The 18,012-nt window shown below is 36.6% G+C and overlaps 1 protein-coding gene across 1 annotated transcript; it reads right to left on the reverse strand.

Moving 5' to 3' along the window:
* Positions 1–930: 930 nt before the first annotated feature.
* On the reverse strand, positions 931–18,012 carry LOC131796677 (src substrate protein p85-like). Its single transcript, XM_059114285.2, has 23 exons — positions 17,823–18,012; positions 17,095–17,168; positions 15,259–15,311; positions 14,946–14,961; positions 14,261–14,321; positions 13,882–13,936; positions 12,406–12,461; positions 11,613–11,667; positions 11,243–11,298; positions 10,260–10,314; positions 10,024–10,079; positions 9,226–9,280; positions 8,908–8,963; positions 5,439–5,493; positions 5,148–5,203; positions 5,002–5,056; positions 4,122–4,177; positions 3,852–3,918; positions 3,130–3,191; positions 2,932–3,021; positions 2,384–2,665; positions 2,021–2,075; positions 931–1,686 (listed from the first exon to the last, which is right to left on the reverse strand). Exons 1-23 carry the CDS (start codon positions 17,904–17,906, stop codon positions 1,553–1,555), a joined length of 1,644 nt encoding a protein of 547 aa, XP_058970268.1. The 5' UTR covers positions 17,907–18,012; the 3' UTR covers positions 931–1,552.

The following is an 18,012-nucleotide window of genomic DNA, read 5'->3' on the forward strand; positions in this document are numbered from 1 at the left end:
AAGAAAAACCCCAATTGATTGGGGTTACACGGAAACCTTTCCCAGAAAAGTACTTGGAGAAAAGAAAATAGTAAGATGTTTGCGCTCAGGTTTCCGTACGTCGAAACAAATCGCCAAGCCACCGAGTAACGGACCAATCCTAGTATGACGGAGCAATACAAAAAGCCATACTGTGTGATATCTATCCAACAGAAGCAAGTGGGTGTGTGGCGTGATATACATAAGTTATTGAGAAAAACACCGACAAGCCTTTTGAAAGAAAAGAAAAAAGGCAATGTTAACTCAAAATCCAGCAAATAAACTTACGCTTTTTCCAACGATCTTTTGTAAGTCGTATTCCTTGTATTATTCCTGCATAGTGGTATGTAAATGGTTTTACCGCACCATCATATCTATTTAGTCTACAACAGGTAGCGTTCGAACGTATCGTCTGTTTAGAAAAGCCTGAATTCGAATCCACTGTGATTATCTAGGAAATGTATATCCAATTCTATATTTATCAAGGCAGTGCCACACTTCAAAAGAAAAACACGGACACACCTTTTATCTTGAATGAGCTTTTGATAAACCTCCCCTCTCTGACAAGTTCCACCAACACTAACCCCCTTTCCCCCCTCCCAGTCTGGCACCCCTCGAAATAAGGCAGTACTGGACGTTTTATCATTGAAACATTTCAATTCTGAACGCAGATGACGTAACACAAGAGCAACGTAACCCCCCCCCCCTCCCAAACTCCACCACCACCACCACCACTACCAACACACGGTTTGAAAATTGAATGATAATAGATTTCACAGAAAAATAGAGACCACAAAAGAAAAGCAACCAACATCAAAACGCTAGATTCTACTTTGTGTGAAGAAATGTAAATGATATAAAACCGAAATGAATAAGCAGACCGGCTTCATGTGCATGAAATACCACAACAAGTGAAGCAAGATCTTTTCTTTTACTAATAAAACTTTTGGGAATTACAAAAGATTTCAACTTCACCGCGAAAACATGTCGAAAATTGGTACTTCCAGTAACGGACGAGGTTTCAATTGGAGTCAAAATAGTGCTATGATGAGGATATCGTTTGACGCGGTTTAAAACACCGACGATTTTCCTTTTTTTTTATCATTACTTCATTGCCCATCTGTGGACGAGATGTACAATATGCTTAGTGAAAATTATTTTGTAATTATTTTAACATTAGGATTCGTGTTGCTCAGCGATAAAAAAATAATAAGACAGTGAAAAAATGCTCATCGTAATACCGGTGAATTAACAATTCACGAAAATGACTGCAGACATTTGTTGCGGTGTAGTCAAGGGATCTTCAATATTCTGTAGAACTGTTTAGATGCTTTAAAAAACTTAAGCTCAAAAATTCAGTCATCTGTAGCCGTCTACCATAAAGTATGCCAGTAATCGCTTTAACTTTCATATTTTTGTTATTTTAAGAAATCCTAATTCAGTTTCGTAGCAAAAATCACCACCAATGAAAGTTATACTGTTCTGGATTACTCTTCTTGCGTACAGAATCAGTGTTTCGGAGCGACGGAGTTCATTAATTCATTTCTACATAATTGGACGGAAACAGTCCCCGACTTCCGTTACATGTTCCCATCCACCATCCTTCATCCACTTCCTCAATGTCAGTGATGACGTCACCAGGGTCAAATGATATCTCATCCTCAGCAGCTAGAAATGAATTGTGGGAGTTAATGGCGGCGTCTTAAGTCCAGACGGTTTGCAGAATGGAAAATCTTGTAAGTTGCGGACAGCTTAGTGAGGAGAAAGACATTGAACAGAAGAGCACTGCACTAAGGTAACCATTTAAACGACCAAGAGTTCAGCTACTAACTTTAAATGCTATTCATGCCAAATTCTAATTAGCTTCAAATTTCGCTTTGCACAAGTTGCCGAAAAAGGTGAACATTTCACTGAGATTTAGGAATTGTGCATTTCAGAGCTTGGCAAAGTGCTCCCTTGTGTGGCGAGAAAAAGTAATAATATCTCAGAAAGAAAAACTTACTTGCTTGATAATCATACAGAGCTGTCGCATTCTTTCCTTCGCCTCCTTCGCTAACCTTCAACGGGTACAAAAAGAAATATTACGCTAATAGTGGATGTGGGAACAACGCGAGTTCTGTCATTCCTTAATTGTAACCGCCTGGGTGGTAATAGTACTGAAAACACTCGCAACTAACAATAGTCCCTTTTACGGCCGCATTCACTCGGGTATTATCAAACTACAGGTTCTCGTAACTTTGCGCTTTTCCGAAATTTGCACCAACTACGTGATCAATTCCTCTTCCATTGAGCCACCTTTGGCTGAACAGTGCAAACTGTAGGGGTAAACTATACTTTTAGCTGTGGTATCTATGTTTCCTTGTACCTCTTCCTGTGTTGTTTGCTGTTCTTGGGTAACTTCTTCGTAGAAATCTGTAGGTTCTGATTCATATCTTGGTTCCCCTGTCTCTTCATAGGTCGCTTCAGCTTCAGTTTCTTCATACTCTTGCTGTGCTTCAGCTTCTTGTTGTTGCCTGGCCGCTTCTTCCTCTCGCCAAGCTTCTTCCTCGGCCTGACGTTGGGCTTCCTCCTCCGCCTGACGACGGGCTTCCTCCTCTGCCTGACGACGGGCTTCTTCCTCAGCCTCCTCTTTGTCGCGTGCCTCTTGCTGAAAATGACAACATACATGTAACACGAATCATAATATTGTACACTCGCCGCATGAGAGCCTTGCTCGACGGCCAGTTCTCTTTAGCACAGTTGGTAGCTACATGCCACAACCTCCGAGGAGTTACTGTAGAATCCTAATGGAGGACTACGATTACATTCGCCCTTTGTTGGTTTTCAAATCTACGATCAGATCTAAAGTCAGACTCATATAGTTAGCCACTTTGCCACATGTACCCAAAGTCGAAATAAGGCTTGGTTGATTACCTCTGCATGCCTTTTTTCGTTGATCTCTTTCTCTCTTTGTTCTCTCGCCTGTCGCCGAGCTCTCTCTTCTTCTGCCCGTCTCTTGTTTTCCTGTAATAGAAAAATTATTGGCATTTTGGGGAAACGGAAAATAATTAAAAGGAACTCAAAATGACGAGAAAACGTAACAGTTCTTTAGTACGGTAATCGTCAACAGACCTCCTCTTGCTCTCGGGCTAAGTTCTCAAACTTTGATTTCAAGTTGCCTGCTGCTCCAGACCCTGTCGAATGCAAATATTGAATCATATATCGAAACAAAAACAAACAAAAAAAAAAAACGGGCCCATAATTGGGACAGTGGTCATATCTTTTCTGCTCCAGCTTTATCGCGATTGCAGTTTTCCCCATTCATATATTTTCTGAACAGGATGGAGTTTATTTGAACTAATACTTTTTCAGTAGGACGGAAGAATTCTCTCTGGCTTTGGCTTTCACAAAGAAATAAAATTGGATAATCTGAAAGCTTTAAGAGTCAACCATCGCCATGATTATTCTTGAAAGGAGGAAGAGTAAAAACCACTAAAACATATTTTTTGCCATGGCTGTCCCCTTCCCCTCCCCCCCCCCCAAAAAAAAAAAAAATTAAATCTTTGGATAAACAACGATACAGCAAAAATTCTTCGTGTTTTTAGTTCATGTCTCCATTCCCCACAAAGAAGAGAGGCGGTTCTTATATGGCTAATGTATTTCCCATAATGTAAGGGGACCTTGTCAGGGGCTTTACTCTGTGGACAAGAGGGTGCCACTAGACCTGGGTGAATTAATTTGGACTTGAGTAGGGAGTTAAAGTTCACACAGCTGAATTGATCGTATTTTTGAAAATCAAAGTATGCTTAGCTAGTTTAAAGTTTCTAAGACAAAGCCTTGTAAACAGAACCAACCTGCACGTGGTTTTGCTGTCTGGTAAGTTGATTTTACTTCTTGCATTTCATCAAAACCTCCAGCAGACTGAAGAGTAAAGATATAAATTAGCACAGGTCACTTGCAAAAAGTTTTGCTTATCTGTAAGATCGCGTTACTCCTCTGAAAAACTTCAAACTAACTTCTATGCTTAGGGATGGAGCGAGACAGTTTCAAACAGTAAAGCTGAGCTAGGATGTTGGAAATATTCAAGGAAAACGAACGTATCAGTATTCATTGATCACACTTACTGCATCTTGTCTATCAGTCTGGACACCAAATTTACCACCGAAACCTTTAGAGTGATCTGAAGTACAGTGGAAGGGAAATTAGCTGTGTTCATGGAAAACAAAGTAGTTAAACTTCCCTTCGTTCACCACTTGTGGGCATACAAATACAAAGCTGTTGTAGAGAGGTGACCATCTAAAGAAGTTTTAATACCAGGGAGGATTGTTTTAGGTAGTGTAAAGACAAAGTCTCAGGTGACTCATGGGGGAGAACTTCACGTGTAGCGGCACTAAGGTACAAATGCATTCACTTTTTCAATCCCCGGGGTGACTAAAAGTAATTCCTCCAAACAATCGGTAGATTTTCAAGCAGAAAGGTGACGAAAAGTACTAAAATAACCACTGGGAACAACATTTAATTTCACACCAAATTCTCAGGTCTAGAGCAACACGACATGCATGGCAGACAAGATGGGAAGTTAATATTTAGATCTTGAGTGTGAAGGGGTTATTAAGCAACACGTAGTTGTTGTGCCGAACTTCGACCTAAATAGTCTGCTCATATGATTTGCTTATTAGAGCGCTTTATGACAGTGTCGTAAAACCATACTCAAAGTAATCACAATGGCCAGTCAGAAGAGAGTAAAATATCTTTAAGAGGCAATGCGAGCTCAAAGTAAGAACAACCAAACAACCTAAAGCGTGGGAAAGTGCGGCCGACCAAGTCGTGATTGGTTTTAATTTTGCATCTGATTGGTTAAGAGAGTAGCATGGGGTTTCTAGACTGATCACAGAGCGAAGAGCGAAGATACTTTATTGAAAATTGCTCTATTTATTCTTGACTTGAAAACACTTCTACATGTACGTAATGCCTCATAAAGGCAGAAGCAAGACTATGACTAACCTTTCTGAGAGGCATGTTCCTCAGTTTTGCCTTGGTATTCAAAGCCCATAGCAGACTGAGGAAATAAAATAAACATGTAAGGTACTAAATCTGGTGTAAATTAAAGTGGATTTTCATTCTAAAAGAAAAATGTTCAGTAAATTGACCTTGTCAACTCTGTCTGTTTGTACTCCATATTTTCCTCCAAAGCCTTTTGAATGATCTGAAAAAAATAAAATAGTGAATAGTGACAGACACACTGCTTCCTACAAGCTAGTCACAAATTGCTTTCAAAGTTGCATCACTGATTAAGAGCCATTTTTAAAGGTACATGTGTACATGTGTATGTTGAGAAGAATTGTTTTGCAACAAAGAAGAATTCACCTCTGTCAAGAGAAAATATCTTTGATAAGGTGAAAGCCCTTAAAGGTGAGATTTAAAAAAAAATTAAAACACACCTTTTTGTGAAGCATGTTCTTCTGTCTTTCCTTGGTATTCAAAGCCAACAGCTGCCTGAGGAGAGATTAAAAGAACAAAAAATTGTCATCATAAAAAATGTTATATTAATTTTTTGCATCATGCTTAAGTTTCAAATAGCATCTAAAAGTCCATGAAGAACTCAAATCTAAAAGTACTAAATAAACAGGAGTTATCTGAGTCATAGGGACACAGGTGTCAGATCATTTGAGAAGAAAAAATATCTTCAATTACACCATATTCATTAAGTTTATCAAGTGACCTTTTTACAATAGTTTTAACAGTGTTAAATCAGACAATAAGGCAATGTCTAAAATTATCAAATTTGTGCTCTGGATTTTTTGACAATCTTACTATGCCAATGAAGGCTTAGAATATTGTTAGGGAATGCTGGGGAAAATGATGGATACGTCGTCTCACAAAGACTAAATCAAGATATTTAAGAGTCCTTTTTCGTCTTGTTGCAAAAGTTGGTATGAAGCCATACAAAATTTTATACCACTTACTTTCTCAAAGCTAAACAATTAGAAACACAGGAATAATGGGCGCAATTTTAACATGATCAAGGCAAGTGCCAGTTAAAATATAAATTAAATCACTTATAATTAAATGGAAACAAAAACACTTTTAGAAACATGTTTTCCTTTTTCATCTAGCTACATTTGATTTCATGACAATCAAAAGATTACAAACACAATGACAATTAGAATGAACTTCCACTTCATGAAGTCATTTTGTTAAATCAGTTTTAATAGGCAATATCAATTCCTGTACAAGTTACAATCACATCTAAAAGCTAAAAGAAAATATGATTTGATTGGAAGGTGTGAAGAGAAAAAACTCAGAGGCTGTTCCTTGCTCCTCCAGCTGGTTCATTCAGCTTCAGGCTGTTTGGGGATAAAACAAATTTTATATCAATAAAACTCTAAATTTAAAGTACTTAGTTATATACCAACATGTACCTAAGTATGTTTGTCTAACTAACTAAAGTGTAACAACCTATTTCTAAGTCTGTTTTCCTATTTATCTATCTATGGTACCATTATTCCATTTTTCAATATTTTAAGGAAATGCAACAGAAATTATTTGTTTTTTCGAGTGGATGGTGAACTTGTGATATTTTATTTTATCTTTTATTGGTTGTTGTTCTCTAAGTATAACAAAACTTGATGCAAACAGCAGTCAGTTAGTTTTCTACTACACAATGTTAAAAGAATACAGTCATGTACATGTTATCTCAGATTTGAAGGAGGTTAGGTTAAAGCTGGATGAAACATACAATGTATCTGGTTGATTAAGAATTATGATGTAGATTTAAAATAACTTTAAGGTAACTTTTTCTTCAGGTTGCCCTGTACAACTCTTGGTCTTGTCCCTGTGCAACTTGCTTCGTGGTTCATCTCTTTATGCTACATGTATGCCCTCCACACTACTTTATTGTTGTTTCAAAGTCAACTCCTTCCTATTTTGTAGTTCACTGCCATTCACATGTAAATGTAACATGGTGAATATACTTTCTCCAGGACAAACATTGTTAATTGCTAACTATAGCCATAATTTTAGGTCACTGGGTATGATAGAGTCACTTGGCAATTTCATCCATCACTATATATTGCACTTTGCTCTTCTCAACAAAAACATGGTTTTAGATAACCTCTTATTAATAATATCATGTTGATGAAAACAGAGAGAGAGGGGGGATTGCTATGTCCTTGATGTAGAAGAATCTGAAATGATTGTCTTTGAATGAGGTCTACTACAACACACTATCAGTATTTCAACTGCTTAACCATAGTGAGTGTCATCAACATACAGTTGACTAAATGATGTCATTTGCACTTTAAATCAACCATACTACATGGCTTCTAACTACTCTAAATTCCATTTCACTGGGCTGGCTTATCTATTGCTGAGTTTCCTCCAAGGTTATGGACACAACATAGGCTCGATTACCAGCCACTGTTCAGGAATATGAGCCTGCCCTCCTACCCTTGAACCCTCAGGAAGGAACAGATACCATACACAAAAGAGAGATGGAAATCAAGCCTAGATGCAACAGTATTCTTACTAGAAATACTGAGTATACAATGGAACATGCTGCATATCACAACCCATTCCTTTTAATTCCTTAATTAAAAAAGGATCTCATTCCTCTCTTTCCTGGCAGCATTCATTTTAGTTAGATGCTCATGGAAGTTCCTTTTCACTTCAAAGTTGACTTCCATGGAGCAAACATGTACTGTACATGTACAGCACTGTCAGAGGCTAAAAACATTCCTCTACAAACCAATTACTGACCTAAAAAAAAACAGCAAACCTGACTGCCTCAACATTACTAAGAGTTTCAGCAACTGCCTGCCCTTCTTCCAAACTTTTATCTCTCTATTTGTTGGCCACTGGCTTAAACATCAACACCACCAGACAAATACTGACATTTGTAAACAGAAATTGCTCTGTTTCACTTACACAAGATGCAGACAAAGTTTCAAACTTGTCAAGGATTGACTTGTCTCCCAACAGAATTTGGCTTAAAAATTCCTTCAGCTTCTTCAAAGTTTAAAAACTTGCTTCCATATTATCACCCCATTTTAATAGGACATGCTTGTTTCACTTGATTTTGAAATGGATAGTCAATGAAACACAAACTGTCGATGCTCAACTCCTCTCTGATCTGGTATGAATCTGGTGTTCTGCTTGCTTGGCTCCTGGCTCTTGACTTTCAAAGTAGTGGATGGTGAACCAAACTTGCTGATATGCACCCAGGTGTCCAATAAACCCGTGAACATACTCATGACTATATATATGCTTCTGGATATCTTAGTATCCATTTTTTTTCTCAAAACTAGATTCTCTAAAAGGTAAAAACTCCTTTTTTAAGTTCAAAATTCTTATTCTTTAATTAGAACATTCATTTTTATATAGTTTACATCAACTGCTGCAGCTGGTGTCCAAAGATTAGGTAAACCTTAATTACCCTGTTTGCATTATGCAAAGTTTTCAATTGTGTCATTTGGCCTTAAGGTGGTTGCAATTTTGGGTTCTGCCTCACAATGCAGAGTAGGTTCACTATAACATGTGGCAATTCATGGGCAGAGGTGCATACAGACTAATGTTTTAAAGTAGTTTCCTCCACACCCACCATTACTAACAAAATACCCCCATAGAATAGAATTTTCAAAGTGTCAAGTATCTGTAAATTCACTTAAGATTAAGAAAGCTGAATTAACTTACTATTAAGAATGCTGGACATACTATTAATAATAAATTATTATAAAATCAATTATAATTTATGAAGCAACCCCATGGAGAAAAAAGATTTCCCCTCCTTTGAGCCAACAATTGCTTTAAACTACACCTCTGCCTTTCTGGAAAAGGCCTCATTCCTGTCTATTCATCATAAATGCACTTAGAATTGCTTAACAGTTATCATAATTTTGATAAACAATATACCTTGTCTACTCTGTCCTTCTGGACTCCATACTTTCCACCAAACCCTTTGGAATGATCTAATGAGAAAAAATAACAAAAAAAAAAAACCAAACAAAACATGACATCTCACAGGCATCACCACCAATTGAGGCTTAAAATATGGCTTCATCTACTGTTGGTGAGAAATTTATTTTTACAAAATTAATGCACAAAAATTTCTTCAAAAACAAGTAAACAATAAAACTACAAACAATTTTTTTTTCTTATTTACAGTGTACAGTACAAGGTAGAATATTTTCTTCAAGTTTGGTTGAAAATATATTATGTAGAATGAGGTACCTTTCTGGGAAGCATGTGCTTCTGTTTTCCCTTCATAATCAAAACCAACAGCTGCCTGAAGAAGGAAACAGTTATCATGGTTTATTGTTGGTAATAGTGAACAATGGTTACCATTTTCGACTGTCGGTAACCTGTCGGTTAACTGTTGGCCGACAGGTTACCGACGCATTATCAACACATTACTGACAGTCGGCCAACAGTGTTAAGTAGACCAAAAATTGACTGAAAACAGAGTCCAAACTTTTCCAGTTGAAAACAGTAAATAGAAACACATGACAATTGCATTGTTTGTACCTATCTACTTGATTCTATTTAAATGGTAAAATAAGCTTGTTTAACCCATCTCCTGACTGTAAGTACCAAAATACCTATTTCTTATATCCTGGTTTGTACACAAAATGGTTCCTTTTCTACATTTTGCAAGTGAATGAACCAACAGGTCAAATAGTTCTAACCAAATAAAGACTTTCTTAAAACGGTTTCAGAGGCAGTGCATTTAGGGATTGGGAACTAGAAAAACTTTTCAATATGGCAGATAAATGAAATTGAACCAGTTTGGGAAAGTTTTGCTAGCCAATGCAAAACAGTGGGCAAAAGCCACAGTAGCTACTGAGAGTAAAGTGCAAGGTATCTTTTTGAAATGACTTTTCCCTTTTTCTATGTAGTTTTAGAAGCAGTTGATAGGTAAATGTTTGGGATCATTTCAGTTTACAACCCACCACCAGGTTACCGACAGGTTGCCAACAGGCTGCAGACTGTCGGCCATGTATGTGTACATTCATTTGTAATTTTGCTCACCTTATCAACTCTGTCTTTTTGGACTCCATACTTGCCACCAAAGCCTTTGGAGTGATCTACATAAAGGAAAAAAATGAAAATTTACAATACATTTTGTTCATAACCATGAAACAAAGGAAACTTTAAATTTATAAATTTATACTGTCATATTCATTATTAAACCCTTGCAAAACATAGACAATGTCTTTCTCCTAATGACATAAAACATAGTTTTTAACAAAAATGATGTGACAAACCTTTTGTGGAAACATGTGCTGCAGTTTTGCCTTCATAGTCATAGCCAACCGCTGCCTGCCATGTGAGCAGGGTGAAGAAATAAACTCTCATAAGAATATATGAACTTACATTAAATTGCTGTTAATTTTAAAACTTAATAAGGAAATTAAATGCACGCACATGAGAAACCAGTACTAATCAGAAAGTAGAAGTTGAAATATTAAGAAGAGTACACCATTCATTTTAAATAAAGGAGACTCAGAGCTTGCATCTCAATTACTGCTACATTTTGAAACAATTTTTGGAAGTTAATGTTTTCTTGTGTATCCTTATATTCAGCATGATCAGTTCCCAACATGTATTTCAAGTAAAGAAAGATGTTTTTTGTCTTTTCACAAGCATGGGACAAAGAAAAAATTCTGAGTCTCCATGAGGAATCCCCATGAGAAACCTCAGACCTTCAGATTCCACACTCTGATGCTCTACCACTAGGCCACAGACTCCGCAGTGAGCGAGGTCTATTAACAAGTTCATATGACATGCATCCTGCATACTGCTAGGATCAGCAATGTTGATAGCATAATGTTTGTAGATGAAAATAGGAGAGATGGTAAGTTTTTGAGCTTGGTAAAGAAATAAAGAAAGATGTTTAAGTGTTTTTGGTTAGAAATAAATAACTAAAAATAAAGAAAAATGTTGAAGTGTTTGTGGTTTTGTGAGTTTCAAAGTGTAGAACAGAACACAGGGAAGGTTACCACCAGAATCGCTGTATAATTATACAGTACACAACGACTGTCATGTATTCACAGACAAATTGACTGGTCTTCTATTGTTTTTACTACATAACTTAGAATCTATCCAGGAAGTGAAATCTATATTATATGCAGATCTACTGAGTTTATTTTGTATTATTCAGTAACTTTCCTTCTACTGTTCCATTCATTCAAGGAGTATTCAGTAACTTCATGCACAGTTACATGATAAAAATAACACTGTCGAGTACCTGGTCAACTCTGTCCTTTTGAACACCATATTTACCACCAAATCCTTTAGAGTAATCTAAATAAGCAGAGATACAGTCAAAGATGAGAATTATACTGGTACATGAATCCTAATGTGATGTAAGCTTTGTGAACACCTCTCAATACATCATTTATTAGAAACAGACAATGAAGCATAGGATTGCAGGCTGGACTGACAAATCAATCCGTTGAAAGTTAAAATCCCTATTTATCACCTACCTATTTATGGGATTTAATTGGCTGCTTTATGTCATATACAAAATATTCATTTTTCAGTCAATCTTTCACTGTGGACATTATTGGCTGACATACTAACACCCTGGAGGGTTTATTTTACTAAAGAATACACACCCTGTTGTGAAGCATGCTTCTCAGTTTTGCCTTCATATTCAAATCCAACAGCAGCCTAAAATGGGAGTACAAAATGATGTAGAACCAATAATAGATTATTTATTTATTTATTTATTTATTTAACAGCTTTATTGGGTACGTCTACATGGATAGACATACACCAAAAGGGTCAGTGCGAACGGGACATGGAGTCCCATGCGGGGCACTACCCTTAACACTAAAATCCACCCAACCCAACCCAGGGGAGGACATCCATCACACAGTAATCTCGTGCGTGGGAAATTAACGTCTCCTACCCCAAACCCTGCAGGAGACGGGATCTCCGGCTTAACGTCTTATCCGAGAAGACGAAGCAAGGTGAGTGAAGCGACTTGCTTAAGGCCACAACGTAGTGCCCCATCCAGGACACGAACCCGGGCTGTCCGACCCAGAGTCCAGCGCTCTGACCACTGGGCCACTCAAGCCTCACAAAATATATAGATTAAAATATATATTAAGTAACTACAATATATTGATTAATAAAATAAATCACTAAAATTAAATTTAAAAATACATTTATTTGCTAATAAAAGACAATTAAAGTCAGTCAGTCAGTGAAACATAGTTATCTGTAACTAATACTTGGATGAATGTCAGTGCACACCTGCCTTACAGCCATAGACAGTATTAAAGTTCTGGAAAAGCTTAGTACAGCACTTGTGTGTACACTTTTTTAAAAAAGGCACATGATAATGCTAGATAGTATTACATTGTTGTAAATACAAATCTGAAAGAATGAACTTAAAGTATCAACCTGGTCAACTCTGTCCTTCTGAACACCATATTTGCCACCAAATCCAGTAGAATAGTCTATCAAGATAAACAATAGAAGCCACTAAGACAATTTCATGGTTCTTTTGTAGATACATGTACCATTACAAATCCTAGAAGTGATCCCTTGAAAGAAAGGACTCCCAAAGGTGTTTGCTCAAGAGTGATTTAGCCCTTTTAGAAAAACTTTGTTTGTGAGTGTAACATTGATTACTATAGCTGCAAGAACACTTCTTGCTTTTTTAACAACTGTGTCTGTTTAACAAATTGGTTTCTTTAAAAGAATTACAGTCAAGTTGCCGACAGTTCAACTCGCCAACACCGACTCGCTGACATATAAAATCGAGACGTCGGCGAGTTGGTCTTCAATCCAGTACAACTTATTAAAAGTTAAAAGTTAAACATACAGAAAAGTAAAAGATATTTAGTAAAAAAAAAAAACAGTTTTGTTTTCTTCCAACAAAGTTTATAAGGATCTCATGGTGAATAAAGCAATGTAAACGTCGTCAATGAATGTAAAAGCTTCAGAAGCGGATGAGTTATTGTGTGACAACAACACTGTGGAGATTCTTCATGTCAATCGGTCAGATTTTTTTAAAAAAACTTGGCTCTCTAGACACGATCTTTAGTAAAAAAACAATTCTTTTTATTTCCAACAAAGTTTATGAGGATCTCAAGGCGAATAAAGCAAGGTGAACATCGCCAATAACCAAGAAAGCTTTAAGAATTGAAGAATTGTGTTTTCTACTAAAGATCTTGACTAGAAAGCCAAGTTTTCTTAAAATAATCTGATCGACTGACATGATGAGTCTTTACAGTATTGTCACACAACTCGTTCGCGCCTGAAGCTTTTATATTCATTGGTGATGTTTACCTTGCTTTATTCGCCATGAAATCCTTAAAAACTTTGTTGGAAGAAAACAAAATTGCTTTTTCCCTAAATCTCTTTCACTTTTCTATGTCTGTCTTCTAATAAGTTGTACTGGATTGAAGACCAACTCGCCGACGTCTCTACTCGATTTTACATGTTGGCGAGTTGGCGTTGGCGAGTTGAACCGTAGGCAACTTGACTGGATACCCTTTAAAAAGCCCATTCATTTTCATTTAATTATGTGATTAATTATGAATGCAAGTCATGTAAAAAATTAATAGTTATCTGAAGGTGACAACCATGTGAATTTTGCAGTAAATTAATTTACTAAGTTTAATTTACTGCTGTATGAAAACAAAAACCCTCTATACTTTCAAACCTTTTAATAGAACCAAAAGATCAAATTGATACCCACTACTGGTGGGTATCAACCAGCAACCTGAAGGTGTTGCCTGAATTTCACACAGTTATGGTTATTGCAATGGATCTTACTTCATTTTAACTGAGGGTTGGATGTGAATGGAGACTCAAAAGTCTGGATTTTACCTCCCCATTGACCAAGGAGGATATCACTTTAAACACACTTACCAGTTTGTGATACATGCTTTTCCACCTTCCCCTCATAATCAAATCCAACGACAGACTACAAAAAGAATAAGTTATCATATATCCTCAAATCTATGATACACATAGTTAGCAACTAGAAGGAAAAGTAACATGGATCACAGAAGAGTACTTAAATGTGCAATTATTTTTACATGCAAACAATGTTTGCTGAACATGTATTGCATGTTTTCAGATATACAGTCTTCACACTCCTAATTGCATGGATTATAATGAGACTAATAAAGCTGAAAGTTTTAACTGCTTTGAAAAATTCACCACAAGAAATCACCAAAAGCAATATTCAATAGAAATACTAAGAAGCAAAACATGACTCTCACAGCAAAATCCTTCTGACCCATACCTGATCCATTCTGTCTTTTTGCACTCCAAACTTCCCACCATAACCATAGGAAGCTTTAGGACTATTCCATTAGTCAAGGAAAGAATTTTCTGCCCAATCGTTTATCATTCATGTACAGATATATAATATAATACATGTAATACAAAGATATTGAGTATAAATCTGAGACTTTTCCAAAGGAGCTAATTGTCATAATGTATGTCATGCATGCACACTGGGAACCAACACAACAGGAACTTATCCCAGTTTCCTTAGCATGAAACGACTAGGAGTATTATTACTCCCCACTAGATGGAATGCCAGTGCATCACAAGGTTACCCACAGCATTTGAACAGGCTTCCCTGCAAATTTGCTGGTGCCCATTTATACTCCTAGGTGGAAAGAAGCATTGTGAATGTAGAATGTTTAGCCCAAGAACACAACAGAATAGCCTGACCAGGGCTTGAAACTAGACCTCTTGACCCAGAGTTCAGCACACCAAACATTAAGCCCCTGCATCTCCCACTCTTGCTACATGTAGCTCCCTAAAATAAACATAAACAAAGCTGTCCTCTTGTTTGCTTGTCCTCAGTTATTCAATCATGTACAGTACAAACTATTGTTAATAATGGATGTATAACTTACAGTTGTTTCATTGCCAGTTTTGCACAGATCTGTGAATTATAACTGTTATCAAAAGGATACCCTCTCTCACTTTCATCTGTAAAAGGAAAAAAGAAATGGAGGCAGACTTTAATGAGAAGCTTACTGATTATGGTATTCTCTTAAGAAGACTCTTTAATAAAACATTACAAGTAAATAGATGTTTTACTGCAGACAAGCTCTCTTAATCAATCACAATACAGAAACACTAGGAACTATACTGATGTGAGACATGTTGCACCTCAAAATGTATAGTTAGAGCCAACACATCCTCTTTGGAAAGGTCACTTGGTTTTGAAAGAGTAAGGGGAACATGACCATCACCACAACAATTACCTAGTAACAAGTTCCTCACCTTGTTTAATCTTTGCATGGTCCTGTGCTACACCTTTTCGAAGATCCTTTATACTAACAAGAAGGTAGATGCATATTATTTTCAGGTTATGTTACACTCAACTGAACTAGCATCATTGACGTCTTTAAGTATTGCTTGCTCCTGCATGCACCTTACATGTAATTGGACACCAGTACCCTTATTTCCATGCACCAAACCTCCAATCAAGAATGGTGTGGGTTTTACGTCAAATACAGTTTGATATCATTTAAGCCATTTCCATATCATCTCCTACATGTAGATCATATTACACTCTAATATATACTTTATAATTTGTTATTCTAGTCTTTAATATTTTTCTAGCTTGTTGGAAACATGATTAAGCTGACTCTAGGTAAGTGTAAATTATTTTGTTTGGTTTTGCAGTTTTAATTGACAGTTTTATAATTGAATATGAAAGCAATCTTTGCAGTAATGAACACTACTTAGGCAGTAGTGAAATAAGGCCTGGAAAAAATTCAGGCCTGTAATGCCCTGAACCCTGTAAAGCCCCCGAAGATAACTTTCATATGCACGTCTTTATGAGCAGTTCACATATATGACTTTCATATATTCACAGTCATTTTTATGATTGAAAGTTAATTTCCTTCTACTTTTCCTTGCAGTAAAATAAAAAGCCAGCACCAATATTTGCATTACACATTATCAATTGAAACCAAGTTTAACTTTTACTTCTAAATTAGCACCAGCATCCTTTCAAATATCCAATGCCTGCTCCCTTGGTCTAAGCCAAGGATGTACCAAAACGTGGTATCCCAATTGGTAGTGCACAAGACCCCACTTTAAGGGTCCAAAATTAAGCCCTGGCTTGGAAAAATTTGTTGGATAATTAAGCGAGACACTTCTCTCCTTCCCCCCTCTTCCACCCCCTGTTCTTCTCTCGTCCAAGGAGTATAAATATTAAGTACTAACAAGTTGAACAAAGTATTTCTATAAAAATTACATTAATCAACATAGATTGGGGATAAAGATCACTTCTTGCTTGCCAGCTGGCTGGCTGAATTAATAGTAACAGTTTAACATGTGACCTGTATGACCCTAAGTGCGCTTTCATAGAAACACAAAAAAATCCCAGTATGAGGAAGGTTTAAGATGACTTGGGCAAGTGTGGCAATATAGAAGGCCTTGTGATGTGCAAAAAGAAAGGAAGAAAGAGAAACAACAGTGATAAAATGACTTGTGCTAATCTACTCAGTTTGGTAGAGCTGGACATGAAAATAGACATGCTTGGACCTTGGTTATCATGTATAGACCTCACTCTACTAACACCGTGTGTTGTGCTGTCAACATTTTCACATCTGGCCCTTACTCAGTCAATGAGTAGAAAGTAACTCAAGTGATCTTATATACAGTTGAAGCTCAATTATTTGGACTTGCTCTTATGGTCCAATTTTTTTACAAATAGTAATTAGTCACATTCAAAATTTATGCTTTTCCTAGATGCAGCTTCAGAGAATGATGAAATAAGCAGCATGCACATGCTGTAGCAGCTTGAAACAAACTGATTTATATCAGCAATCCAGGTAGTAAATTATCTATGTCAATACTTGGGCAGATTTTGACTATGGTGCACAACGATTTGAGAATGTCCTTTAATTCTTGCATGATATCGATTAAATGACAAGCATTCAATTTTATTTTTGACTCATTAATATTCATATTATGATTTTTAGGACTCTTAATTATCTGGAATACAGTATTCCCCACAAGTCTGAATAATCGAGGTTCAACTGAACTGCCTCACACTTTTTCAACTACACTGTATATCCACAATTAAATTAATTATTATATACTTACTTCAGAGACTCCTGATGTCCAGATCCTTCAATTGTCTTGGCTCCCCATCTTTGTTCTTGTTCAGAAACATCATTCTACCAAAATAAATCATGCTGCCATAAGAAACTTACTTCTGGATAGCAAGCATGCCATGACTTAATGAAAGGTCTTCATTAAAAACTGTCATCTAATACCTGTATTGCATCTAGAACTTAATTCTACCATCTGTTGCAAAAGACCAAATAGGAAATGATATAAATAAAAATATCATGACAAAATTGGATATCTTCCCTGAAGCCATCACTACTTGGCTGGAGTAATGTTTATTTATTTGGGATTTTCTGTTAGACCAATTAATGAAGCAATCGCTGTTGTATCTAAAGGGGACATATGTGCAATCATAAACGAGATTAAACAATATTAAAAGATTTGATCTGCTGAAATATTTCTTCTTTTAATCTCGTATGACGTAAATAAATATCCCTGGAAACTGAACATGTCAGAAAATGAGCAAGTGAGTGTTTTGTGGAGATTAGTAATTCTAAAATTAAGCTCTTACAGAGCTGAAAGAGTAAATCGACTCGTTGGGCTGAAGATACTAATAGATCACTTTATATGAATCAAATTGAAACTGGAAGCTTAAGTTGAAAGGTACCTTGCCATAGTCAACTGAAAGTCGTGTATAAAAGTGATTAAATATTGAAATAATTCAAACACGAAGAGGAAGTCACTCTCGGTTCGGCACCCACCACAAAGTCAGGATCTGTTTCCCAGTCATCATCATCTCCAGCACTACCTACATTCATCTTGGTGTCAACCCCTGCTCTCCACATTATTCTGGCCGATAAATCTAGGGACTTATCTATGTGAAAGAATGCTGAACGTAACGAGCTTGATATGGACAGGAAACTTCCTTGCTCACTCCCCTTCAAGTCACGT

This window comes from Pocillopora verrucosa, chromosome 1 (assembly GCF_036669915.1).
Source record: "Pocillopora verrucosa isolate sample1 chromosome 1, ASM3666991v2, whole genome shotgun sequence".
In the NCBI taxonomy this organism is placed as follows: Eukaryota; Metazoa; Cnidaria; class Anthozoa; order Scleractinia; family Pocilloporidae; genus Pocillopora; species Pocillopora verrucosa.